The 27190-nt window shown below is 39.6% G+C and overlaps 1 protein-coding gene across 1 annotated transcript; it reads right to left on the bottom strand.

The window, feature by feature from the left end:
* Window positions 1-3020: 3020 nt before the first annotated feature.
* LOC131154990 (protein SOB FIVE-LIKE 5-like) lies at window positions 3021-4631 on the bottom strand. The gene is made up of 4 exons (XM_058107860.1): window positions 3788-4631; window positions 3606-3689; window positions 3433-3500; window positions 3021-3307 (listed from the first exon to the last, which is right to left on the bottom strand). Exons 1-4 carry the CDS (start codon window positions 4211-4213, stop codon window positions 3280-3282), a joined length of 606 nt encoding a protein of 201 aa, XP_057963843.1. The 5' UTR covers window positions 4214-4631; the 3' UTR covers window positions 3021-3279.
* Window positions 4632-27190: the final 22559 nt, after the last annotated feature.

Here is a 27190-nt window from a genome sequence, read left to right as displayed (position 1 = left end):
TGTCCTAGAGAAGAAATTCTCATACACTGCATGTAGGCAAGGGTGATTCCCTTCCCCTGTTTTTTTCACTCTTTCCATCTCAATTGTCATTGAGATGTCCTGTTCATATGGACGTGTGGCACTTGGATCACTCCCTAAACTTTATTATTATCATTTTTTTAAAAAAACTATAGGTATAAGCAATTAGCAAACCGGATCATGTCGAATTTGGTACAATTTCAAATATAAAATCTCATTGCCAAACACAACCTACGCAGGGTGTGTGTGTTTGTGTGTATGAGTGTGTGTGTGTGTTTTGTTTTTTAAGAAAAAAAATTGAAAGTTGGGATCACGGGTGACCCGAAAACCCGCAATTCTTAGCTGGATAGGATTTAATTAACGAAGTTGGGGGCATAGGTGAGCGTATTTAAAGGCCAGTGCCTCTAGATCTTGGCAGCTCTCATACACTTTATGTGCGTTCATGCACACTGATTTATACCACGTGCGGTGTGACAGATCTTTAACAAGTGAAATGGTGGTCAGAAGAGCAAAATGCAGAGGAGATAAGGGACTAGGAGGGTGTTGTCATGAGAAAGGGAGACACTGCTAGTGTGAGCCGCATTGGAGACAGGGAAGGATAATAATATATGGATTAATAATAGGAAACACCAAAGCCTCTCTCTTTACTCTCTCTGAGTTAACAGGGATTGAGGACTCTGTTTTGGTGGTAGTTGGAAGGGCAATAGATGTTTCTCCCATGCCTCTCTAGATTCTTATCCAGTACAGCAAATGGGGCTAGTGCAGTGAGGTGCAAAACCCAATCATCGTTGTTTATATATTATTGTGTGTGTGTGTATGTATGTATATATTTGATGGGTTTTGTCTTTAGCTTTGCTGCATTTGTTTTACATTTTGTGGACTGCATGGAAGACTCCCAGGCATTAAAAATGGGAAAAGAACATGTGGGTGGGGCTTGGGATTTTGCCATCCTAAATTCCCAAGACCATTCTTTTCAATTCCTCTTCTCATGAGGCAAAATTTTCTAAGGGAATGGGAATTTGACTGTGAATAGTTAATTGAATATACAAATCAAAGGGAAGACACATAATTGTGCATGACATCAAGTTCAATATTGACAGCTTGAGTATGCAGAAATGCATAAATAAATAAACAAACCCTGTATGCATGGAACACCTATACATATATATGTAGGGAGAGAGAGAGAGAGTTTAAAAAAATGAGAAGCTTCCAAATAAGATGAAGGGACCATATGTGTGTTGTGTACTTTTAAAAAAGGCACGTTGCATTGGGTCAGGAAGATCTGAGGCAGGATTTCCAGGGCATAAAAAAGGGTTATGGAGATTGCATATGAAATATTCCAACATGACCCTGTCAATTTTTTCTCCTCCTCATCTCTGTACTCTCTCTGTGATCCGACTGCCCATCACTCTTTGCACGCTTCTTTATCCTGTGTCATTTTCTGTCACTTGCATCCAGCCAAAGTTCTAGAGAGATAATACCAGAGAAGTAGAACATTCAGGATGGAGCCTTGTCTGGACACCCATAGACATGTAGGCCTCTGGCTTTCTTCCATTTTTCCCTTTTCTTTTCTTTTAAAATTTCTTAAGATAACATATAGAGAGAGCCTTATCAGTATGAGTTTTGAAGGAATCCAGATCTCATATTAACCTACATTTGGATCACTCATCGCACACATCTCTACTGAGAAGCCACATAGCTAGGTGGGTAGTAGCAGTAATAGTAGTACTTCTCCCTGTCCTGTTTTGTTGGAAAATGAGAATTATGGATTAGAATAATCAGAGAGATCTTACTGTTTCAGTTCTAGAATTGCTCTCTCTCTCTCCCTTCCCTGAGCTGTTTGAATTACTTATTTTGCATGGGGTTTGGCTGATGGCCTCTCTGTTTCTTACCATAATGGTTTGTGGCAGACCTTGGTTTGTGAATCTCTTGATTACTTCTTTTATGGGATTGGACATGGTTTGCTAAATTGTTGCACCGGTAGTACCAAAGTATGGGAATCAGTTAATAAATTTCTGTATGTCATTAAAAAATTATTAAGTACATCAAATGTATTTATGAGATCTGATATAGTTTCACTGTTTACAAAAGACTACTTAATTTAATCAAATATATACATGGCAAAATTAAGTTATATTTAAATATTCACCAGATGTATCCAATAATTTTATCATGTCATAGACCTAATTCCATTGTCTGTACAATTCCTGCTAGTTGGGGAAGCAGGTATGCAAGATAAGATGGGAAATGAAAGCAGGAAACACGAGCACACCAGCTTGTGAAACATGGTATGGGGATACACAGAGGGACACAGTTTGTTATCGATAGGAAACATCCAAACAAAAGGGCGCTAGGAGAAAGTAGCTTTAATATCACCTCAGTATTGTGGAAATTATATTTAAAAAAAAAAACAAATTTTAGATACTGAGCTCGTGCAGATAATAAATGACCTAATCTCTCTTGATTTAATAAAAAGGTCAAAAACTAGTTTGAAGTTTTAAAAATTTCTTAAATCTCCCTAAATATTTAACAAAAAAATTGAATCTTCCTTTAAAGTTTCCAAGTTACAAAATCTTTTGAGCTTTAATTTTTGGAATACTCGTATTCTTCAGGAAACTTATTTTTCTGTCGAGTATGAGAAAAAAAATGTGACTTTTTGGTGGCCTGGAAATTTGGAAATCTCAAAAAGATTGGTGTCTTTTTTCTGAAATCTTCAGACCCTTTAGAATTTTTGAAAGTTTTGATAAAATTTATGTCTTTTCACTAAATTTCACAGCACCCTACATTATATTTTATCCAAGCTCACAGAAACTAAATTTGAAAGTTTCAAACTCTCAAAAATAAATACTGGAACTATTGCAAATGGGGAAATAAATGATCATGGGATATTGGGACACATAAGAAAACAATATTTGGCATGGTTGCACAGGGACTGCCTTTAAGTTTTATAGCTCTTGTACCAATATTCATTGACAAGAAAATTAAATTCATTCACAGGAAAATTAAAATCCTGAAATCAAGAAATTTATTTCAGTCTTTGGCTCTTGGGGTGTTTCCCATCGCATTGACAGGCAAAGTGAAATAAAGAACAAAAAAAAAGAAAAAAAGATTGAAGGGAAAAAAGAAAAGAAAGAAAAAGATACAAGATCCCTTTTTGAGATCTAATTCTTTTTCCCTTTTGACAACCCTCCCTCCATCTCCTTTTAAGCAACTGCTCCAGCTGCAGCAACCAGCATGTGACAGAAATCACCACCTTCTCTCTCAACCCCACCTTTTCCCATCAAACCACCTGTGAAGAAGCCAATTTGAGAATTGATTACTAAAGGGAAACAACACAGAAAGGTTTCACATTTGAACTTAGAGTTGATTCATCATGGTGAAAAAAGTAATCAGTGCACTAAAATTTTACTCAACTGGTTTTGCTGAAGTTGGTTTCCAGACTGTAAGAAACCAAAGTACTGGTTCTGGAATGTAGATCTCCCCTGCGAGAACTCATAGGGGTGAGTAACTATTAAACTAAACATGCTATAATTTCATGAATGGTTAAATAGTTCAACCAAAACCCAGAAGGTATTTAGATCAAGTACCTCATAGTGAGTAGCAGAGAAGCCCTGTGAGTAATCCAAAATGCTCTCCATGGAAACTTGATTGTTGGTGAGAGCCGCATTGTTCTGAAAAATTACGGAGAACCCATCAAACAAAAGCGATCATTGAAGAGATTGAAAACGTATACATGCTTATAATCTCTGCTATATATATAAATATATACCATGGAGAAGTTGTAGGCAGGGGAGCTAGCGGTGTCATCAAGAGAGGAAGGCTGGGCCTGGTGGTCTCGCCGCCGGCGTTCTTTGGTTTTCTGCCTTTTTCCGCCGCTGTTGGCCAATGCGGGGGCTGCGGCGGTCACGGAAGCAGGATAGAAGCAACCATTGTCGTCGTTGCAGCACTCTGCGTCGTCTTCAGGGAAATGGGGAGGCCCCGAAGAGGCATCAGAGACCATAGAAAGGTCTTCTTCTTCGTCCTGATCTTGAAACTGCGCCCTCCTCTCTTGATTCTGTTCGGTGAAAACGCCCCTACTGTCGGCAAATCCGTGGCCTCTGTCGGAAGGATTTTGGGAAAGAAAAGATTGTTCTAAGTACAGAGTCCAACCAGACTCGCACCCGCTCCCGCATTCCGAAGCCAGCTGCACATCCATGGTGATCTTCTCCCTAATTGCAGCCGGAAGAACAGTGAAAACCGCAAATGGCGAAATGGGTCTTCTTCAATAGGCAAGAAGAGAGCTTAAATGCGTGAAAAACAATAAATGGCGAAATGGGTATTCTTCAATGGGATTGTGAATTATAATTTCACAGAAATAGAGCTCATCAGTAGATGAAAATTAACAGATAGCTCCTCCTCAATCTGAGTGTGTGAGTGTAAGTGTGGGTGGTGTGTTCGAGTGAGATATATAGATTGACAGAGGGAGGGGGAGGGGGAGGGGGGGAGCAGTGGAAAAGAGCGAAGAGAATCGAGGTAGAATCCTAGACTGTTTTTGTCCTGACTCACCTCGCTCGCCTCTCTATGTGAATGAATCAAAAATTGCCAGTTGGGCGGGTTCTAGTGGGTGTGTTTGGAGAGAGAGAGTGAGAGAGAGAGAGGGAAAAGAAAAGGCGCCACCACAACGCCATCACATGGTAGACAGCGAGGCACTGCGTACGCTCTTAACATAAGCAGGTACAAGCCCATCTTCCCTTCCATGGCGTACGTGTACACCTATCCCCTGTGCAGTTAATTAACCCCATTGCCCATTGCCACACTGCTCTCTCTCTCTCTCTCTCTCTCTCTCTCTTTGATTGATTGAATTACTTTTGGTTGTTTTTGTTGGTGTTTGCTAGACTACATTTGGTCCATCCCAAAGATAATAAATGTAGATAAATTATGATCCATCGAGCTGGTGGGGAAATGTGCAGAGATTTATTTGTTGCTGATAATCATAAAGGTTCTTGTATATCCCTTGTTCCCATTTTGCATTTCAACATTCATTTCTTCGAGCTACACCCTAAAACCAAATGTAAAACGTAGATATATAAGTGAAGGGAGTGTACCCTAATTTTATTGGCAAGTGGTACATAATTAAGTCACTCTAATTTCATGTAAATCATTAAAGTAGATCGTCCAATTATGTTAAATTTTACATGTGTAATTAATTAAGAGACACTTCGACTGAAATAAAAATTATTACTTAAAAATTAGCTACAATTTTAAAGAATTTTTATTAGTTTAAAATATATCTTGTTTAGTTGAATTGCCTAATCTAATAATTTCTCTTAATCATAAGCAACCCGAAACCCGACCCTCCTTTCTAACCAAAAAATAAATAAGAGAGCTATACATCTCCCCTCCCTACCCACCCTAAAAGGTACAAAAATGAAAAGGAAAATTTTGTATTAATATATAAATCAACCTAAAACAAGCATTTCAAATAATTGATTATAAAATTTATTTTTTAATCACTCCATGTAAATTAGTTGGCTTATCATATATAGCTAATCACTCTACGTAATTAACATTTACAAATTTAAATTTTCTTATATAACTAGAAGTCTTGCCTATATAATGAAAGACATTTTCAAAAGAGAGAACAATTCGAACGATTCTATTATGGTACCAGAATTGGTTACAGGAAGGTCCTGTGTTCTAATTTCGTCGCCAACTTAACTAGCTTGCAACATTAATTTTATAAATTATAAAATTAAAATAGTAAAAAATGATCATACCCCTTTAAATGGTAAACCCATTTTTTCTCATTGGATATATACACATAGTGCTTACCCTCCAAATATTTTAATCAAGTAATATGTGCTTAGCCCTTAGTAGCATTGTGAATGCTTCAAAGACAGCAGATTAGCTCTCTCTCTCTCTCTCTCTCTCTCTCTGTAGCCAAGCTTATTGGAGTGGAGATGGAAAGATGTGGGAGGGGATGATGCCCGAGTAGAGGAGACTGGAGAGATTTCTTGGGCGTAGGGGAGTAGTGAGATTCATACTTTTGGCTGCAGTTGACTAGCAACTAGGTTTTTATGGATCCTCCTCCGGCCACATGCAAGCCCTATCAGCCACTCACCACCCCTGCAACACATGCCTGCACGTGTGCATATGCATATTTAGGGTTTCAACACATTCGCACACATGTGTGCACGTGCACACGCACTCCTATCTAAAATATGCTGCATGCTCCCTACCTTACTTTAATTTGATCGCCTCCACTACTGACATTAATTAATTCCCCACTTCCCTTCCCCCCACCCTCTCTGTTCTTTGCTACTCCCTATGTGACTTATAATCTATATCTTAAGCTGCCACCTAGCTAAAGACGTGTTTGTTTGGCAGGATTAATTATGTTTTTCTAATGCCCATTTATTTTTTTAATGACCCAAAACTCCTACGTAAATAAATCCATCATGCAGGAAATATCTTCCTTCATGTGTTTGTTTGTCTGTTTCTTTAATTATACACTTAATCAAAATGAGTATTTTTTTTATATTAATGAATATGAGATTAATTTATCATATGTATAATATTTAAATAATAGACACAAATATATGGAGGGGAATGTTTCTTGTATAATTTTTCCTAGTATAGGAATTGGGAGCTAATATGCCATAAGTTGACAGGAACAATTAACTCTAATTCAATAATGAAGGGAGAGATTCACACTAGTGTTTTTAACCTTCGGAGCGATCCACGCGCCCTCGCGTCATAATGACGGATCACCCCCAAGGGTCAAATCTCACCATTATAAAGAAGGGTGATGCAAACAAGCCAACGTAACTCACTCTTAATCTAATCTTACTGTTGCATTCAACCTTTTGGAAGCATTCCCTTACTTAGGCATCAGGGTGACCCCCCGAAGTATACCCTGGGTCTTCCAAACTTGCTTTGTTTTCATCATTTTCAAGTCATTGGAAGCCGGAGAGCAACGTCGCAGGTCATCACCATTTTATCCAACAACAGTTGGCGCCGTCTGTGAGAACCACTTCTGAGAGGTGCTTATCTTGCTTCCGACCTCTGATTCTTGAATAATGACGACAACCCATGACTCAAGCTCTGGTCTTGCCCTTGGTAAAGAATCACCCCAGTTCGTTCACTCCACACCTGGAGATCATTCAGAGGTAACCAGGGAGGAATTTCTCGCCTTCCAAAAAAGAATGGAAGCCTCTCAGAAGAAGATAAAGGATATGTTCAACCTACTTTTGCAGCAAAAGGGTTAGGAAGAACATGTTCCTCACCAACAACAGGTTAGCCTTGACTCACCTAAAAAAGTAGACAATCTGAAGGAGAGTGAGGGAAAAACCAACCTCACTAAGAAGGTGGAAGATGCGAACAACATAGGAGTCAATGAGCAAAGATCGAATGAGTCAAAGGAGAAGATAAAAAAGATAGATCAAATAGAGAAGATGACGAAAGAGGGTCGAACCAACCCCTTTTACGGGGAAATCTCTTTAAAATCCTCGGAGCCGCCGTTCAACAAAGAAGTAATGGAAGTCCCACTACCTAACAAGTTTAAAATGCCCACTTTTGAAATGTACAAGGGTTTGACTGACCCGGTCGATCATTTGCATACCTTTAAGGTGTTGATGCAATTGTAGGGCGCACCTGAGGTCATTATGTGTCGGGCATTTGCAGCCACCCTTAAAGGTAGTGCCAGGGATTGGAATCAAACCCTATGGCTTGGATCGATCGGCTCCTTCTATGAGATGGAACAACAGTTTACAAGCAATTTCATCACCAGTCGAAGAATCATCAAAACTTCGACTCATCTGATGAACTTAGTTCAAGGAGAACGGGAGACACTGAAAAAGTTCATGCACCACTTCGTCACCGCGACTGTGGAGATCCACAACTTGGACATGGAGTGACATTGGTAGCCCTGACAACGACCCTTCAGCCAGGAAACTTCTTGTCTTCTCGAGAAAAGAGACCCCCAGCTCATGGGGGAGCTTATGGTAAGAGCGCAGAAGTATATTAATCTAGAAGAGGTAATGGGCACAAGAAGAGAGCAAACCTATCTGAAGGGAAAGAGTTCGAAGGATATGGGGGAGGTCTCTAAAATAGGAAGGGGCAAGAGAGTAACAAGTTGCAGAGCAGCCCTAGGGGATTAGGACATACAAGTAAGTTCCGATCCTACACTGGACTAGATGTCTCGCATACCAATGCCCTAAGGGGTTCTGACCTAATTTAACATACCCAAGGAAATTGTTCAATAAAATTGCATTTCTGTCAGTCATGTACTCAAACATTTTGTGTGACTTTATTAAATTATGAAATTTTGCATACATAACTACAACTGCATGTAATAACCTAAGAAATTTTTCCAAGCCTCGTCGACTAACACAAGGGTTTCGTCGACGAGAGTTCTTCAGGATTTCGTAGATGAAGACCCGTCTCGTCGATGAGAAGATACCGAGAAAGGGTTTTTGGAAGTCTGAAATTCGTCGACGAGGGTGTAAGTTCGTCGACGAACTTTCTACAAGACTTGTCGACTAGGTGACGTGTCTCGTCGATGAATCCTACTTTATAAATAGTAAAAACTCAAATTAGTTTTGCAGAAATTGGAGCAGCAAACATACTCTCTCTCTCCCCTTCTCTAAAACGTCTCCTGCTCCTTCTCTCTTCGATTTCAGGTCCGTTTCTCACTGGATTGAAGATCTGAGGCCACCACGATGCTCCTGACAAAGTTCTTTGCAAGTTTGCTGGAGCTGATCATTGGTGGAGTTGATTTGAAATTCGTCCCAAATTCAGGGTAAGGTGTTTTATTCAGAATATACTTTTCCTGCAATTATAGGAAATGTTGTATGCAGGAAAATACTGATATTTTGTTTTGGGGGATGTCATTTTTAGGGTGTTGAGTGGAGAACCTTGCAGGTGTAGGGCCAGAGTTCAGTGAGGGCTTTTTAGAAACTAAGTAAAGGAAATATGTTATGCTAGGAGATTTACTTACACTATCAGAAATTTTATATATATGCATATATACCAGTTATTATACAAAATATGAATTTTTAAAGTATGTGTGGTCTGAGTAGATATTATCTGATATGGAGTTTTATACAGTTTTCCAGTATACCAAGTTGTACAGATATAGTTAGATATTTATAGATTTTATAAAGACAGAATATGTATACATATACAGTTTTTATTCATATGATTACACAGATATATATATATATAACAGTATACAGATGTTTATTTAGATCAGTATATACAATGTATATAGAAAGCTATGTTTTCCTAAATGCCATAACACTCAGAATATACAAATAGATTATATAGACAGAGTATACAAATAGATGATATAGTTTAGCATCGAATAATGAAAACAGTATAAAGAGTATAGTATAGTATATATATATATATATATATATAGTATCAGATCCCTATGGAAAAGATTACGGACAGATACAATTTACAGAGCACGATATCATTGCTATATACAAAATAGAGTGCAACCACATATCTTAGATAGTGTGTAGGTAGCATCAAACTGTACTCGGAGAGGATGCAGCTCCCCAGTTTGCTGGGTTGAGGAGGCTAGTTTGACGAGGTAGTAGCCAGTCCCAAGCTTAGGAGTGGATGCAGTTTGGCCGGGTTGAGGTAGTGTAGAGTATAATGACTTACTTGGAGGGCCGACCAGGTTAAGTCCCACCTATGGGCCGCACAACCCTGTCATGAGGGGTCAAATCATGACATACAGAGTCCCAGGGAAGAAGCACAGTTATGTATATGTATACAGTTTTATAACTTTTGTTGTATATAGTATGATATTGGCAGTTTAAATGATAGAAAGTTTAGATGATACAAATATTTTAAACTACTATACATGTGATATATGTGTTTTATAGATTTGTCAGATCATGCAGTTTTAAATACTATTATTATAGTTATACGACTCGGTGGCCACACACTAATAATAGCATATTTCCACTTATTGAGCGTCGCCTCGCCCCTTTATTTTACCATTTTTCAGGTGAGCCAACTAGGTGAGCATATCAGACTCGCGGATAAAGAGGTTATTTGGTTACCCTGGTTGTAGGGTGAGTTTATGACATAGTTTTGTATTTTTGAGGTAGGTGATACTGGAGGGAGTTGTTTTACATGACTATGGTCTGAACATACTGAGTTCTAGTATTGTATGGTATAAACGGTTGTATGACTTATGTAACCGCTGCGTAGGAATGGTTAATACCACAATGTAACGACTCAAAATTTATCCATTTTCTTTTTTTTTTTTACATATATATATATATATATATATGTAAAAAAAAAAAGAAAATGGATAAATTTTGAGTCGTTACATTGTGGTATTATAGCCTAGGTTGTTAGGTTTTACAGACTCTAGAGTGTAGCGGGAAACAATATCAGAATATAGGAAAAAGAATTTGAGGTTTTGTTCTGTGATCTGGATATAGGATTTCGTGGTGGTTTCTGTTTTTTTCCTGGGGTGACGATTTCAGGAAAGCCATAGTAAAGTATCAACGAGTAATGTGTTTGGGTTGCAGGATTGGATTTTAGGGTTAGGATCAAGAGGGATGGTTAATAGAAGATTTGAAGTTTTAGTTGAATAAGTTAGGTTTGTATGGGAAATAGAATTTTGAAACGGTGTTCTACATATTTGCAGGATGGACCTAGGAGGCAGTAGCACTCATGCCAGTGGTGATGATGGAGCAGGTCCTTCTGGCGCAGGGGGTGGAGATTCAAATGTTGTGCTACGTAATGTGGCTCAGTAAGTTATGGCTGAGATAGCGCAGAGCTCTAGAGAGCAGGGAGGTCAATCTCCAGTTCAAGGATGTACCATAGAGAAATTTATGAAGATGAATCCGCCAGCCTTTTCTGGAGCGGCTAACCCTACAGTTTCTGAGAATTGGGTGTAGGAGGTAGAGAAGATCTTGACAGTACTTCACTGCACCGATGAGCAGAGGGTCTTATATGCTACATATAGACTTGCAGGGGAGGTTGAGAGGTGGTGGACAGCTACCAGGCTATTGGAGGAGCAGAGGGCTATACCAATGCCAATGACTTGGGCTCGATTGAGGGAGGTGTTCTTCGATAGGTATTATCCTACCTCAGTCAGAGAGGCTTGAGTACAGGAGTTTGTGAGTCTGTCCTAGGAGTCGATGATAGTCCAGCAGTATGCGATGAGATTTATCGAGCTCTCGTGTTTCTGCCCATATATTGTCCCCGATGAAGTAAAGAAGGTCAGAATGTTTGAGAGAAACTTAAGGCAAGATATTTATAGGCAGGTGGTGGTACTGAGGATCTAGGATTTTGCAGAGTTGGTTGACAGGGCTATTATAGCAGAGGAGAGCCTACCCAGAGAAATTGAAACACAGAGTCAGAAGAAGAGGACTGCGCCTTCGAGTTTTTAGGCGGGTCCTAGTCGAGGCCCTTGGAGAGGAGGTAGATCTTGCGGAGGCCAGAGATAGATGGTAGAGCACGGTGGATTTTAGGGCGGACAGCTTCTGGTCATTTGTCCTAGATGCGGACGGAGACATCCTAGTGAGTGCCGACTGGGGGAGAATGTTTGTTATCGCTGTGGGAGGCCTGGTCATATGGCTCGATCCTGTCAGATGCCACTAGGTTATGTACCGGCTTCTAAGCCATTTTGAGGAGGATACAAGGTGCCTCGTGGAGGTCAACAGAGAAATACCACGCCAGCAAGGGTTTATGCGTTGACTTTGGGAGACGCTGAGACGACTGGAGACGTGGTTATAGGTACCCTTACTGCTTTACCATATAAAACTGTTGTTTTTTTTTATACAGGTGCCACCCACTCTTTTATATCAGCAAGGTATGTCAAAATAACTGGGGTAGAGACACAACTATCAGATGTAGAATTATTTGTGGGTACGCCGATGGAATTTGTTGTAAAATGCAGGAAGGTGCTTCGAAATTTTCCAGTAAGTGTTCAAGAGAGAGTACTGTTAGCTGATCTTGGGGTCCTGGATATGTAGGGGTTTGATGTGATACTAGGCATGGACTGGCTAGCTACTCATCACGCTAGCATAGATTGTCATAAGAAAGAAGTGATTTTTAGACTCTCGGGTGAACAAGAGTATAGATTCGTGGGGTCACATATACGTGCCTCACCACAGCTGGTGTTGGCCATTCAGGTGAGGAGGTTGCTAGAGGGTGGTTGCTAGGGGTATGTCGCATACATAAAAGAGTTTCCAAAAGAAGAATTAAAACAAGCTGACATACAAGTAGTGAGAGAATTTTCAGACGTCTTTCCAGATGAATTGCCTAGTTTGCCACCAGATCGAGAGATTGAGTTTACCATAGATCTGTTGTCGGGGTTTGCTATAGTGACCCAAAGAATAATAGTATTTTAATAATAAGAGGGAGAGAAATGGAAACAAAAATAGAAGGAGAATAGTTTTAAGAAATTATCAGGCTTCGTCAACAAATACAGGGTTTCGTCGATGAAGGTCTTCAGGATTTCATCAACGAGCTTCGTCGACGAGGTCCCCTCTCGTCGAAGAGAAAATACCGAGCAACGGTTTTGGGCTACTCTGAATTTTGTCGATGAAGGGTAAGGTTCGTTGACGAAGGGTAATTTTCATCGACGAATCTACTGAAGGACTCGTCGACGAGGTGACATGTCTCGTCGACGAATCTAGCCCTATAAATAGTGAAAAACTCGGATTTTTATCTAATTTCAGGGTTCCTCTCTCTCTCTCTCTCTCTCTCTCTCTCTCTCTCTCTCTTTTATATAGTCTCTCTCACTTCTCTCTTCGTTTTCGGGCCTGTTTCTTGTTGGATCGAAGATCTGAGGCTACCACGACGCTCCTGGAGAAGTTCTTTGCAAGACTGCCAGAACTTATAGTTGAAAAAGTTGGTTTGAATTTTGTCCTAATCTCAAGGTAAGACATTTTATTCAGTATTTGCCTTTCCCTAAGTTATGAGAAATGTTGTAGGTAAGAAAATACTGATATCTTGTTATGGAAGATTTTGTTTTCAGGATATTGAGTTAGGAACCCTGCAGGTATAGAGCCCGAATTTGATAAGGTTTTTTCAAAGTTAAGGTAAGAGAAATATGTTATGCTAGGAGTTTTAATAATGTTAGCTGAGATTTCATAGACACATATTTATACCAATTTATTATACAGTTTTTATAGAGTACAAGTTTAAATGCTTGTGTGACCTGAGTAGATTTTCATGTGATGAAAAATTTATATAACTTTTATATTATATCATACTATACTGGATACGTAGATATAGACAATATATACAGTTTATATAGTTTTTCCCAGTATATGGAGTTATACAGAATATACAGATATAGATATATATTCATAGAGATTATACAGAGAAATTTACATGCATATACAACTTTTATACGAATAGTTTCATGAAACAGATATATATATATATATATATATATATACATATACATGTATACAGTTTTACTCAGATCAGTATATATATTACAGCTTTATACAGAACAGTATGTACAGTGTTATAGCATGTCATGTTTCCTATTACCATAACATACAGAGTATACAAACAGAGTATATATACAGAGTATACAGACATATATACAAAGGTAGCATCAAGATGCTACAGATAGAGTATACAGAGATTACAGTATTTATAATACATAAAGATAGCGTTATGGTAATTTTGGAAACATGATGAAAATAGTAAAAGAGTATATATATATATATATATATATATATATAGTATCAGATCCCTATGGAAAGATTACAGACAAATACAGTACAGATATAGAATACAGAGCACGGTGTCGTTGCTATATACAGATAGAGTGCAACCACATATCTCAGTGAGTGTGTGGGTACCGTCAGCCATGCTCGGAGAGTATGCAGCTCCCCAGTTCACTAGGTGGAGGGGGCCGGTTTGACGAGGTAGTAGCCAGTCCTGAGCCTAGGAGTAGATGCAGTTTAGCCAGGCTGAGGTAGAGTAGAGTATGTTGACTTATCTGGAGGGCCGACCAGATGAAGTCCCGCCTACGGGCCGCACAACCCTGTCATGAGGGGTCAAATCATGATGTACAGAGTCCCAAGGATAAAACACAGTTATGTATATGTATACAATTTTATAGTATATGATGAGTATAATATGGTATTAGCAGTATGAAAACTAGAAAATATAGATGCTACAGTTATATTTTAAATTGTGAAAAGAAAGATATGTTTTACAGATTATTTATTGCATTACAGTTCAGTTGCTATTTAAAAAGTATTCTTAACTTAGTTTCCACACACTAGTAATAGCATATTTTCACTTACTGAGCGTCGACTCACCCCATTATTTTAACATTTTTTAGGTGAGCCAGTTAGACGAGCAGATCAGGCTATCGAATAGAGAGTATTTTGATTGCCCTGGTTTTAGGGTGAGTTTTTGACAGAGTTGTGTATATTTTTGGGTAGATGATGTTGGAGGGTTATTTTTGTATGGCTATGGTCTATATATATTGGATTCTAGTATTGTATAGTATATATGTGAATGGTTGTATGATTTGTGTTTCCGCTGCTTAGGTATGGATGTAGATACACAGGTATATATAAAAAAAAAAATTTAAGAAATTTGAGGATGTTACATTTTGGTATCAGAGCCTAGGTTGCTAGGTTCTATGGACTCTAGAGTGCAGCAAAAAATAATACCAGAATATAGGAAAAATATTTGAGGTTTTGTTCTATGATCTGGATACAGGATTTCGTGATTGTTTCTGTGTTTTTCCGGGGGTGACAATTTCACGAAAACCATAGTAAATTGTCAACGAGTCATGTGTTTGGGTTGTAGGAGTGGATTTTGGGGCTAGAATAGGGAGGGATAGTTAATAGAGGATTTGGAGTTTTAGTTGAATAAGTTGGGTTTGTAGGAAGATAGAATTTTGAAACGGTGTTCTATGTGTTTGCAGGATGGACCTAGGAGGCAATAGCGCTCACGCCAGTGGGGATGATGGAGCGGGTCCTTCTGGCACAGAAGGTGTGGATTCAAATGTTGTGCTACGCAGTGTGGCTTAGCAAGTCATGGCTGAGATAGCGTAGAGTTCTAGAGAGCAAGGAGGTCCATCCTTAGCTCAGGGATGTACCATAGAGAAACTTATGAAGATGAATCCTCTAGCTTTTTCTGGAGCAACTGATCCTGCAGTTGCGAAGAGCTGGGTGCAGAAGGTAAAGAAGATTCTGACAGTACTCCATTGCACCGATGAGCAGAGAGTTTTATATGCTACGTATAGGCTGGTGGGGGAGATTGAGAGATGGTGGGTAGCCACCAGGTTGTTGGAGGAGCAGAGGGCTATACCAGTGTAGATGACCTGGGCCCGATTCAAGGACATGTTCTTTGATAGATATTATCTTGCTTCAGTCGAAGATGCTCGAGCACAGGAGTTTCTAAGTCTGTCCCAGGGGTCGTTGACTGTCCCGCTGTATGCGGCGAGATTTATTGAGCTCTCTCATTTCTGCCCATATATTGTCCTCGATGAAGTGAAGAAGGCCAGAATGTTCAAGAGGAACCTAAGGCGAGACATTTACAGACAGGTGGCGGTACTAAGGATCCAGGATTTTACAGAATTGATTGACAGGGCCACTATAGCGGGGGCACTAAGCATTCGTCAATGAACAGACTAGTCTCGTTGACGAGTGTTCTACTTTTGCTCATCGACGAAGGCACGTGTCTCTTCGACGAGGAATTACTGAGAGGGGTTTTTCACATGACTAAAATTCGTCGACGAGTTGTTGTTTCGTCGCCAAACTGTGTACTAGGACTCATCGACGAGTCCACGTGTCTTGTTGATGAATCCTTGCGTATAAATAGTGGCTTCTTTCATTTTGCGGGAAAGTCCTGCATGTTCTCCCTTTCTCTCACTAATTTTCAGCCCTACTACCTTCTCTCTTCGATTCTAGGCCAGATTTAGCTTGGTTCGACGATCAGAAGTTACCACAAGACTCCTATGAAGATTCTCTGCAATATAGGCGGAGTGGATATTTGATTTAAGAAGTTTAAGAAACATCCCAAAACCAGGGTAAGTAAAATAATTTAAGGTATTAACATTATTTTGAGGTATTTGGAGTTTAGAAAGTATTATAAGGGTGTTTTATTAAGATTTGAGGAATTTAAAAATTTTTGATTACAGGGTCTCGTTTTGTTGATTTTGGGTCGAATTTTGAGGAGCAGGTAAGGGGAAATATTTTATAATGGCTTTTTAATAAATTTTAAACGACTAGTTTCAAGTATAAATCTCTCTCTCTCCCTCTCTCTCTCTCTCTCTCTCTCTCTCTCTCTCTCTCTCTCTCTCTATATATATATATATATATATATAGGGTATAATTTTCTAAACATTGTTGGTATTGAAAAAGTTGCTTTTAGATAGATAAATTATATCGGGAAAAATCATGTGGTTGAAACTATTTTTGATAATTAAATAATTGTGGATAATGTGAAATGAGGAATTGTTGAGAAAACGAATGTTGTTTGATTGTGAATTCTCGCTGATTGAATATGCTAATATGGTGTATATTGTGGTAGAATCATGGATATGTTGAATGGTTGGTTGCTGTTGATTTGGGTTGTGATTTATGTAAATTACGATATAGCGTTGGCAGTGGTATGAGGAGGTCGTTATATCGTACCTAGTATAACCGGTATATAATGTTGGCAGTGATATGAGGAGGTCGTTATATGGACCTCTGTACTGGGAGATAAACATTGGCAGTGGTATGAGGAGGTTGTTTACCTATTTACTATGAACGGAGTGTTGTTTATATCCTGTGTTGTTTAATTAGTCCTGTGTGGACCAGTCCTGTGTGGACATTTATGTTGTGAATTGATTAGTCCTGTGTGGACCAATCCTGTGTGGACATTTATGTTATGAATTGATTAGTCCTATATGGACCAGTCCTGTGTGGACATTTATGTTGTGAATTGATTTGTCCTGTGTGGTCCAGTCTTGCATGGACATTTATGTTGTGAATTGATTAGTCCTGTGTGGACCAATCCTGTGTGGACATTTATGTTGTGAATTGATTAGTCCTATGTGGACCAGTCCTGTGTGGACATTTATGTTGTGAATTGATTAGTCATGTATGGTCCAGTCTTGCGTGGACATTTATGTTGTGAATTGATTAGTCCTGTGTGGTCTAGTCCTACGTGGACATTTATGCTGTGAATTGATTAGTCCTGCGTGGACATATATGCTGTGTTTGATCCTGCGTGGATGATTATATGTTATGTGAGCGTAGATCCTATGTGGGTAGAATTGAAAACTGTATCAATATCCTATGTGGATTGATTGTGATATGGGTGCATGTGTGAAAATATGTGAAGCAATTGTGATTGGTCGTGTGTAACTTTAATTAATTAAGTATTTTGGGTAAAGTAGATTACTCCACCCGAGGGCTTGCTGAGGAAGGCGAGTACACTGATAATTATTTGTTGATACCATAGTAGAGGGAAGCCACTTGTATGGGTGGGTGATCTTCCCCATTCTCGTTGAATTTACCTAGATACATAACCCGAGGGCTTACTAAGAAAGGTGAGTGCCCTGGTGTTAGTACTAGAGTAGAGAGAAACTACTTGTATGGGCGGGTAGATTTCTTTATTCTCTGGAATTACCAGTAAAATGTTGATGGTTATGGGTATGTGATTGGATGATAAAGACATTGACCTTGTGTGATTATGAGCACGGTAATTGAGCTACTTGTGAATTATGGGTACATTTTGGATGGATATTTTAATTGTATAATAAACACTTCAGCCACACACTGTTATAAACTATTTCTCCCTTACTGAGAGGTGTCTCACCTCGTCATTTGTTAAATCTTTTCGGGTTATCCAGGTGATTGAGCTTAAATAGCTCCAGGGCAGGGTAGTTTTTTGAGTGATGTTTGACCGGTTATGTTTTAGTTTATATGTTTTATTATATTTCATCCAAGTTTGTAATATGGAGAACATGTCTATATGATATGAGTTTGAGATGTATGAATATAGAACTCTGGTATATTATGTTCGAGGTTATATTTTCGTTGCGTGAATGGTATCAGAGACGTGTGTCGATCTCATAACACCCTCGGGCCCACATGGCGGGTCTGGGGCATTACAATTGGCATCAGAGCACAACGGTCTTGTGGACTTATAGAGGATTAATACTATAGGTTTGAATTGAATGAGGGTAGGAATAGGTATATTAGGGTATTGACAGAAGTTTGAGGTTGTTTTGTAATTTGGAGGCAAAAATCCCTTGACAGACTTCTGTGATTTTCTGAATCAGTTGACGGTTTCAGAAAACCACGGTAAATCCATCGACGGTGATGTTTTCGAGTTATGAAACTGAAATTTGGAATTTAAATTTGAAAGTTTAGATGATTGTGGACAAATGGATGTTGGGTGTTTAATTGAGGATATGGATACTAATTTGGTTTTAAGTTATGGTGTTTATTTCAAATATATATAAAGATGTGGAGATTTTAAATTGCTTTTGTTGTACATTTATATTCAGGAATGGATCCTAGAGGTAAGGCCATAGATGAAGGAGGAGGAAGCGAAATGGGAGCTTCCAGCGGGGACGAGATTGACACCTCTTGGCTATTACGAGGAATAGCTTGTCAGGTAAGGGAAGAAATGAGATGGGATTTTGGGGGAACAAGCTATCCACCAGTGCACCAGGGTTGCACCATTAACCAGTTTACTCGTCTGAAACCCTTGTCTTTTGAGGGTGGCACCAATCCAATTAAGGTTGAGATGTGGATGCAAGAAATAGAGAAAATACTGGTTGTGTTGAATTGTACCAAGGAGCAGAAGGTCCTCTTTGCCACTTTCAAACTGGCTGGAGAAGCTGAACGGTGTTGGCATGCGATGAAACTATTAGAGGAACAACAAGTGGTGTAACGACCCAGAAAAATATTGATATTCAAATATTAAAGAGAGAGGGAAATAGATACAGAAACAGAAGGAGGCCATAGACTTCGTCGACGACATTGCATTTTGGAGATAATATTAAATAAAAATAATTTGAGAAAAATTACCAAGCTTCGTCGACGAACACAGGATCTCGTTGACGAAGGTCTTCAGAATTTTGTTGATGAACACAGGGCTTCATCGACGAGAAAATACCGAGAGGGTTCTGAGGCAACCTGAATTTCGTCAACAAATATAGGGTCTCGTCGATGAAATTTGTGAAGGACTCGTCGACGAATACAGGGTCTCGTCGATGAAATCCTCTATTTATATATACGCGAATCCGGGAAGAAATTCATTTTAAGAAGTCTCTCTCTCTCTCTCTCTTCTCTCTCCCTACGACTTTCTCTCCCTTCTCTCTTCGTTTCTGGCCCCACCAGTCACTGGATCGACGATTCGAGGCTACCACGATGCTCCTGGTGGAATTCCCTACAAGTTTGCGGGAGCGGATCGTCAAGAAAACGAAGTTGGATTTCATCCCAAATTCTGGGTAAGGTCTTTTATTGAGTTTTTGGCTTTATGGTAGTTATAAGAAATGACGTAGGCAGAAAAATAATAATAATTTGTTCTGGGATATTGTGTTTTCAAGAGGTTGATCTAGGAATCCTGCGGGTATAGAGCCAGATTTTTATAGGGGTTTTTCAAGGTTGAGGTAAAGGAAATATGCTATGTTAGGAGTTTTAATAGAGTTAATAAAGGTTTTATAAGCATATTTTTATGTTAGTCTATTATACAGTTTTTATAGAAAATGAGCATAAATGTTTGTGTGGCTTAAGTAGACTTTCATGTGAAGAATGAATTTATACTGTTGTTATGAAACATCATACTATATTAAATACAAAGATATAAATAGTATATACATTTGATATGGTTTTCCAGCATATGAGATTATACAGAGATAGATTTATATTCGCAGAGAAATGTACATGCATATACAGTTTTTATATGAATAGTTCAGGAAACAGATATATATATATATATATATATATATATATATATATACATATATACAGATACATGTATACAGTATTATTCAGATCAGTTTTTATACCACAGCTTTATACAGAATTTGTTATGTCATGTTTCCTATTACCGTAATATACAGATAGAAATACAGAGGTAGCATCAAGATGCTACAGATGCAGTATACAGTTTTATAGAATATATATACATATATATATATATATATATATATATATATATAGTATATAAAGACAGTGTTACGGTAATTTTGGAAACATGATGAAAACAGTAAAAAAGTATATATGTATATGGTAACAGATCCCTGAGGAAAGGTACACAGACATATACATATTACAGAGAACGATATCGTTGCTAGATACAGATAGAGTGCAACCACATATCTCAGATAGTATGTGGGTACCATTAGCTGTGCTTGGAGAGTATGCAGCTCCCTAGTACACTGGGTTGAGGGGGCCGATTTGACGAGGTAGTAGCCAGTCCCGAGCTTAGGAGAGGATGCAGTTTGGCCGGGCTGAGGTAGTGTAGAGTATGATGACTTATCTGGAGGGCCGACCAGATAGAGTCCCGCCTACGGGCCGCACAACCCTGTCATGAGGGGTCAAATCATGACGTACAGAGTCCTAGGGATAAAAGCACAGTTATATATATATATATATATATATATATTTACAGTTTTATAATATATGATGAGAATAGTATGATATATTATCAGTATGAAAAGTAGAAAATATAGACGATACAGTGTATTTTAAATTGAGAAAGATAGATATGTTTGAAAGATATGTTTTACAGATTGTTACATTACAGTTCAGTTGCTATATTTTAAAGTACCTTTAACTTAGTTGCCACACACTAGTGATAGCATATTTCCACTTACTGAGCATCGACTCACCCCATTACTCTAACATTTTTCAGGTGAGCCAGTGAGGCAAGCAGACCAGGCTCGCGAAAAGAGTGTAGCTCAGATCACCCTGGTTGTAGGGTGAGTTTTTGGCAAAGTTGTGTATGTTTTTAGGATAGATGATACTGGAGTGGCATTTTTGTATGGTCTGTATATTCTAGAATCTGGTATTGTATAGTTTATGTATAAATGGTTTTATGATTTGTGTTTCCGCTGCGTAGGAATGCTTATTGTATATAATAAAAAAAAAAAACAATGAAAAATGATAAGAATTTTGAGGTCGTTATAGTTTGGTATCAGAGCTTAGGTTGTTAGGTTCTGTAGACTCTAGAGTGCAGCGGAAAGTAATACCAGAATATAGGAAAGAGATTTGGGGTTTTCACCTGTGATCTGGATATAAGATTTCGTGATTGTTTCTGTGTTTTTCCTAGGGTGACAATTCGAGGAAAACCATAGTAAACTATCGACGAGTCATGTGTTTAGGTTGTGGAAGTGGATTTTGGGGCTAGGAGTAGAAGGGATAGTTAATAGAGGATTTGGAGTTTTAGTTGAGTAAGTTGGGTCTGTAGGAAGATAGAATTTTGAAATGGTGTTCTATGTGTTTGCAGGATGGACCCAGGGGATAATAGTGCTCACACCAGTGGGAATGATGGAGCAGGTCCTTCTGGCGTAGTTGGTGGAGATTCAGATGCTGTGCTACGCAGTGTAGCTTAGCAAGTTATGGATAAAATAGCGCGGAGCTCTAGAGAGCATGGAGGTCCATCCTCAGGTCAGGGGTGTACCATAGAGAAATTCATGAAGATGAATCCGCCAACTTTCTCTGGAGTGACCGATCATGCAGTTGCAAAGAATTGGGTGTAGGAGATAGGGAAGATTCTGACAGTACTTCACTGCACCGATGAGCAGAAAGTTTTGTATGCTACGTATAGGCTGGTGGGGGAGGCGGAGAGATGGTGGACAACCACCAGATTGTTGGAGGAGCATAGTTCTATACCAGTGCAGATGACCTGGGCCCGATTTAGAGACATGTTCTTTGATAGATATTATCCTGCTTCGGTTAGAGAGGCTCGAGTATAGGAGTTTCTGAGTCTTTCCCAGGGGTCATTGACTGTCCCACAGTATGCGGCGAGATTTATTGAGCTCTCTCGCTTTTGCCCTTATATTGTCCCAGATGAAGCAAAGAAGGCTAGAATGTTTGAGAGAAAATTAAGGCGTGATATTTACAGGCAGGTGGCGGAACTGAGGATTTAGGATTTCTTAGAGTTGGTTGACAGGGCCACCATAGCAAAGGAGATTCTATCTAGAGAGATGGAGGCACAGAGTCAGAAGAAGAGGGCTGCGCCCTCGAGTTATCAAGCGGGTCCCAATCGAGGTCCTTGGAGAGGAGGTAGATCTGGTGGAGGCCAGAGACAGATGGTAGAGCACAGGGGATCCCAGACCAGTCAGCCTCCCGCCCCTTATGCCAGGTGTGGCCGAAGACACTCGGGTGAATGTCGATTTGGGATGAATGTCGAGGTCCTTGGAGAGGAGGTAGATCTGGTGGAGGCCAAAGACAGATGGTAGAGCACAGGGGATCCCAGACCAGTAAGCCTCCCGCCCCTTATGCCAGGTGTGGCCGAAGACACCTGGGTGAATGTCGATTTGGGGAGAATGTTTGCTATCGCTGTGGGAGACCCGGTCACATGGCACGGGCATGTCAGATGCCGTCAGGTTATGCATAGGCTCCCAGACCATTTCGAGGTGGATATCAGGCGCCCCGCGGTGGTCAGCAGAGGAACACTACGCCGGCGAGGGTTTATGCGTTGACACCAGGAGACGCTAAGACGGCTGGGGACGTTGTCACAGGTACTCTTATTACTTTACCGTATAGCATGATTGTTTTGTTTGATACAGGTGCCACGCACTCTTTTATATCGGCGGGGTATGTAAAAATTACTGGAATAGAGACACAACCATTAGATATAGAATTGTCAGTGGGCATGCTTATGGGATCTGTAATTAGATGCAGGAGGGTACTTCCGAATTTTCCAATAAGTATTCAGGAGAGAGTGTTGTTGGCCGATCTTGTGGTCCTGGAAATGCAGGGGTTTGTTGTGATATTGGGCATGGATTGCTTGGCCATTTATCATGCTAGCATAGATTGCCATCAGAAAGAAGTAATTTTCAGACCCCCGGGTGAACTAGAATTTAGATTTGCAGGTTTACGTATACGTGCCTCGCCACAGCTGGTGTCAGCTATTCAGGTGAGGAGACTATTACAGGATGGTTGCTAGGGGTATGTTGCATACATAAAAGAGTTGCCAAAAGAAGAGTTGAGACAAGATGACATACCAGTAGTGAGGGAATTCCCAGATGTATTCCCAGAAGAATTGCCTAGTTTGCCGCCAGACCGTGAGATTGAGTTTACTATAGATTTGTTGCCGAAGTCCACACCAGTATCTAAAGCACCGTACCATATGGCCCCAGTCAAGTTAAAAGAATTCAAAGACTAGCTACAGGAGTTACTGGATAAAGGTTTCATCAGGTCTAGTGTGTCGCCTTGGGGTGCGCCAGTATTGTTCTGAAAAAGAAAGATGGAACCATGAGGTTATGCATTGATTATAGGGAGATAAACAAATTGACAGTCAAAAATAAATATCCTCTCCCTAGGATCGATGATTTTTTTGATCAGCTCCAGGGGACCTAGGTTTATTCTAAGATTGATCTGCGGTTAGGCTACCATCAGGTGAAAGTCAAGGCAAAGGACATTTCGAAGATCGTTTTCTATACCCGATATGGGCATTACGAGTTCTTAGTGATGCCATTTGGGTTGACTAATGCACCAGCGGTTTTTATGGATTTGATGAATCGGGTATTCCACCAGTATTTGGACTAGTTTGTGGTTGTGTTCATTGACGATATACTGGTATACTCGAAGAGTTCTCAGGAGCACGAGCATCATTTGAGGCTGGTGTTGCAGGTATTGAGAGAAAGGAAATTATATGCAAAGTTCAAGAAATGTGAGTTCTGGTTAAGGCAGGTTACTTTTCTTGGCCATGTGATATCAGAAGTAGGAGTATCAGTTGATCCAAGCAAGATAGAGGCAGTGGTGAATTGGGGAAGGCCAGGAAATATTTAGGAAGTCAGGAGTTTTCTGGGGTTGGTAGGTTATTACCGACGCTTTGTGGAGGGTTCCAGGCTATCAGGTTTATTGACACGACTTACGAGGAAAAATATGAAATTTGAATGGACTGATGACTGTGAGCAGAGTTTCCAAGAGTTAAAGCAACGGTTAGTTTCAACTCTAGTACTGGCTATTCCATCAGGGGAGGATAGTTATGTGATATACAGTGATGCCTCTTTGAAGGGTCTTGGGTGCGTGTTGATGCAGCATGGCAGGGTTATTGCATATGCATCTAGGCAGCTTAAAGAATATGAGAAGAATTATCCTGTCCATGACTTAGAGCTTGCTGCAGTAGTTTATGCTCTTAAAATCTGGAGGCATTATTTATATAGTGGGAAATGCGAGATTTTCACGAATCACAAGAGCATGAAATATTTCTTCACTCAGAAAGAATTAAATATGAGACAAAGAAGGTGGCTAGAGCTTATTAAAGACTATGACTGCACAATTAGCTACCACCCAGGAAAAGCGAACGTAGTGGCAAATGCTTTGAGCAGGAAATCAGGGGGACCCGTGCTGGTAGTTATGGAGATTCAGCACTCGATTCTAGTGGACTTGGAGAGGCTCAGTATAGAATTGATGGAGGAGAGTCCTCAGGCAGTTATTGCTAGCTTGGTGGTTCAGCCTACACTTTACGAGAGGATTAAGGCAGCTCAGGGTGATGACGCAGAGTTGGCAGCAGTGATGGCTAGAGTACATGATGGTCAGGTTGAGGAGTTCAGCATATCAGATGACGGAGCTCTGCGATTTCGTTCTAGGCTATATGTTCGTGCAGATACCGAAATCAAGAGGACTATACTGGAGGAGGCTCATAGATCCCTATACACGATCCATCCCAACAGTACTAAAATGTATAGGGATCTGCGAGAGTATTTCTGGTGGAGTGGAATGAAAAGGGAGATAGCTGAATTTGTTCAGTAGTGTTTGACGTGCCAGTAGGTTAAAGCTGAGTACCAGAGACCAGTAGGACAGTTGCAGCCATTATTTATTCCAGAGTGGAAGTGGGACCATGTTTCGATGGATATTGTTACGGGGTTACCACCGGTACGGCAGGGATTGAATGCAATTTGGGTAGTTGTTGATCGTTTGACGAAGACTACTCATTTCATCCCCATTAAAATTGGTTATTCCATGGACAGACTGGCAGAGATATACGTTCGAGAGATAGTTCGTATTCATGGAGTATCAGTATCCATAGTTTCAGACCGAGATCCTTGGTTTACTTCACGATTCTGGAAAAGTTTTTAGGAGGCTATGGGTACGCAGCTAGCTTTTAGCACTGCTTTCCATCCCCAGACTGATGGTCAGATGGAGAGGACCATTCAAATATTAGAAGATATGCTTCGTGCTTGTGTACTTGATTTTGGGGGCAACTGGATTCAATTTATGCCGTTCGTTGAGTTCGCTTACAATAATAGCTATCAAGCTAGTATCAGCATGGCTCCATACGAAGCATTGTATGGCAGGAGATGTCGTTCTCCTCTTTTTTGGGATGAGGTAGGTGAAAGGCGAGTTTTGGGTCCAAATATAGTAGAATAGGCGTCCAACAAAGTCCGGTTAATTAGAGAAAGAATTAAAACAGCGCAGAGTCGATAGAAAAGTTATGCATACACTCGCCACAGAGAATTGGAATTTGATGTGGGAGATCGAGTATTTTTGAAGATAGCTCCTCCGAAGGGAGTTATGAGATTTGGAAAGAATGGCAAGTTGAGCTCTAGGTTTATTGGCTCTTTTGAGATACTTGAGGGAATAGGGTTAGTTGCCTATAGACTAGCTTTGCCGCCAGCTTTGGCTCGTATTCATGACGTGTTTCATGTTGCCATGTTACGAAAATACGTCCCAGACCCATCCCACATCATTAGCTATGCAGAGATAGAGCTCAAGGATTCTTTGGCATATAAAGAGGTATCGGTACAGATTTTGGACAGAAAGGTTCAGACTTTACGCACTAAAGAAATACAGTTAGTTAAAGTTTTGTGGAAGAATCATGCTATAAAGGAAGCTTCTTAAGAGCTTGAGGAGCAGATTAGACATAGATACCCGCAGTTATTCCCAGAGGTATAGAGGTACTTAGGTAAAGTGTAATAGTTAGATAGATTTCCTTTTTGCAGGTACATGTATAAGATTTTAGCTAGTAGATAGTTTTTTAATTTTATATGTGTAATCTCCTAGAACATAATATGTAACCACGGTATTCCTCCACCATAAGTGAGGACAGGTAATAAAATAAGTAGACCTTTTTTCCTTTACGGAATGATAGAGCGTATTGGCAGGGATACAGATAGTAAATTTCGAGGACGAAATTTTATAAGGAGGGGAGAATGTAATGACCCAGAAAAATATTGATATTCAAATATTAAATAGAGAGGAAAATAGATACAGAAACAGAAGGAGGCCGTAGACTTTGTCGACGACATTGCATTTTGGAGATAATATTAAATAAAAATAATTTTAGAAAAATTGTCAAGCTTCGTCGACGAGAAAATACTGAGAGGCAACTGAGGCAGCCTGAATTTTGTTGACAAATACAGGGTCTCGTCGACGAAATTTGTGAAGGACTCGTCGACGAATACAAGGTCTCGTCGACGAAATCCTCTGTTTATATATACGTGAATCCGGTAATAAATTCATTTTAAGAAGTCTCTCTCTCTCTCTCCTCTCTCGCCCTACGACTTTCTCTCCCTTCTCTCTTCGTTTTTCGGCCCCATCGGTTGCCGGATCGACGATCTGAGGCTACCATGACGCTCCTGATGGAATTCCCTACAAGTTTGCAGGAGCGGATCGTCGAGAAAACGGAGTTGGATTTCATCCCAAATTTTGGGTAAGGTCTTTTATTGAGTTTTTGGTTTTATGGTAGTTATAAGAAATGACGTAGGCAGAAAAATAATAATATTTTGTTCTAGGATATTGTGTTTTCAGGAGGTTGATCTAGGAATCCTGCGGGTATAGAGCCAGATTTTTATAGGGGTTTTTCAAGGTTGAGGTAAGGGAAATATGCTATGCTAGAAGTTTTAATAGAGTTAATAAAGGTTTTATAAGCATATTTTTATGTTAGTCTATTATACAGTTTTTATAGAAAATGAGCATAAATGTTTGTGTGACCTAAGTAGACTTTCATGTGAAGAATGAATTTATACAGTTGTTATGAAACATCATACTATATTAAATACAAA

The sequence above is a fragment of the Malania oleifera genome, chromosome 5, assembly GCF_029873635.1.
Source record: "Malania oleifera isolate guangnan ecotype guangnan chromosome 5, ASM2987363v1, whole genome shotgun sequence".
NCBI classification, from domain to species: Eukaryota; Viridiplantae; Streptophyta; class Magnoliopsida; order Santalales; family Ximeniaceae; genus Malania; species Malania oleifera.
This window is presented reverse-complemented; position numbering and strand designations above follow the sequence as displayed.

What these genes read in the sequence shown, in the direction of transcription:
- LOC131154990 (XM_058107860.1), bottom strand. Translation starts at nt 4,213, where the DNA reads ATGGATGTGCAGCTGGCTTCGGAATGCGGGAGCGGGTGCGAGTCTGGT. An exon ending in TCTCTGCTACTCACTATGAG is followed by an intron (nt 3,501 to 3,605) that starts GTACTTGATCTA and finishes GAGTTCTCGCAG; the next exon opens with GGGAGATCTACATTCCAGAA. An exon ending in AACCAACTTCAGCAAAACCA is followed by an intron (nt 3,308 to 3,432) that starts GTTGAGTAAAAT and finishes GCTTCTTCACAG; the next exon opens with GTGGTTTGATGGGAAAAGGT.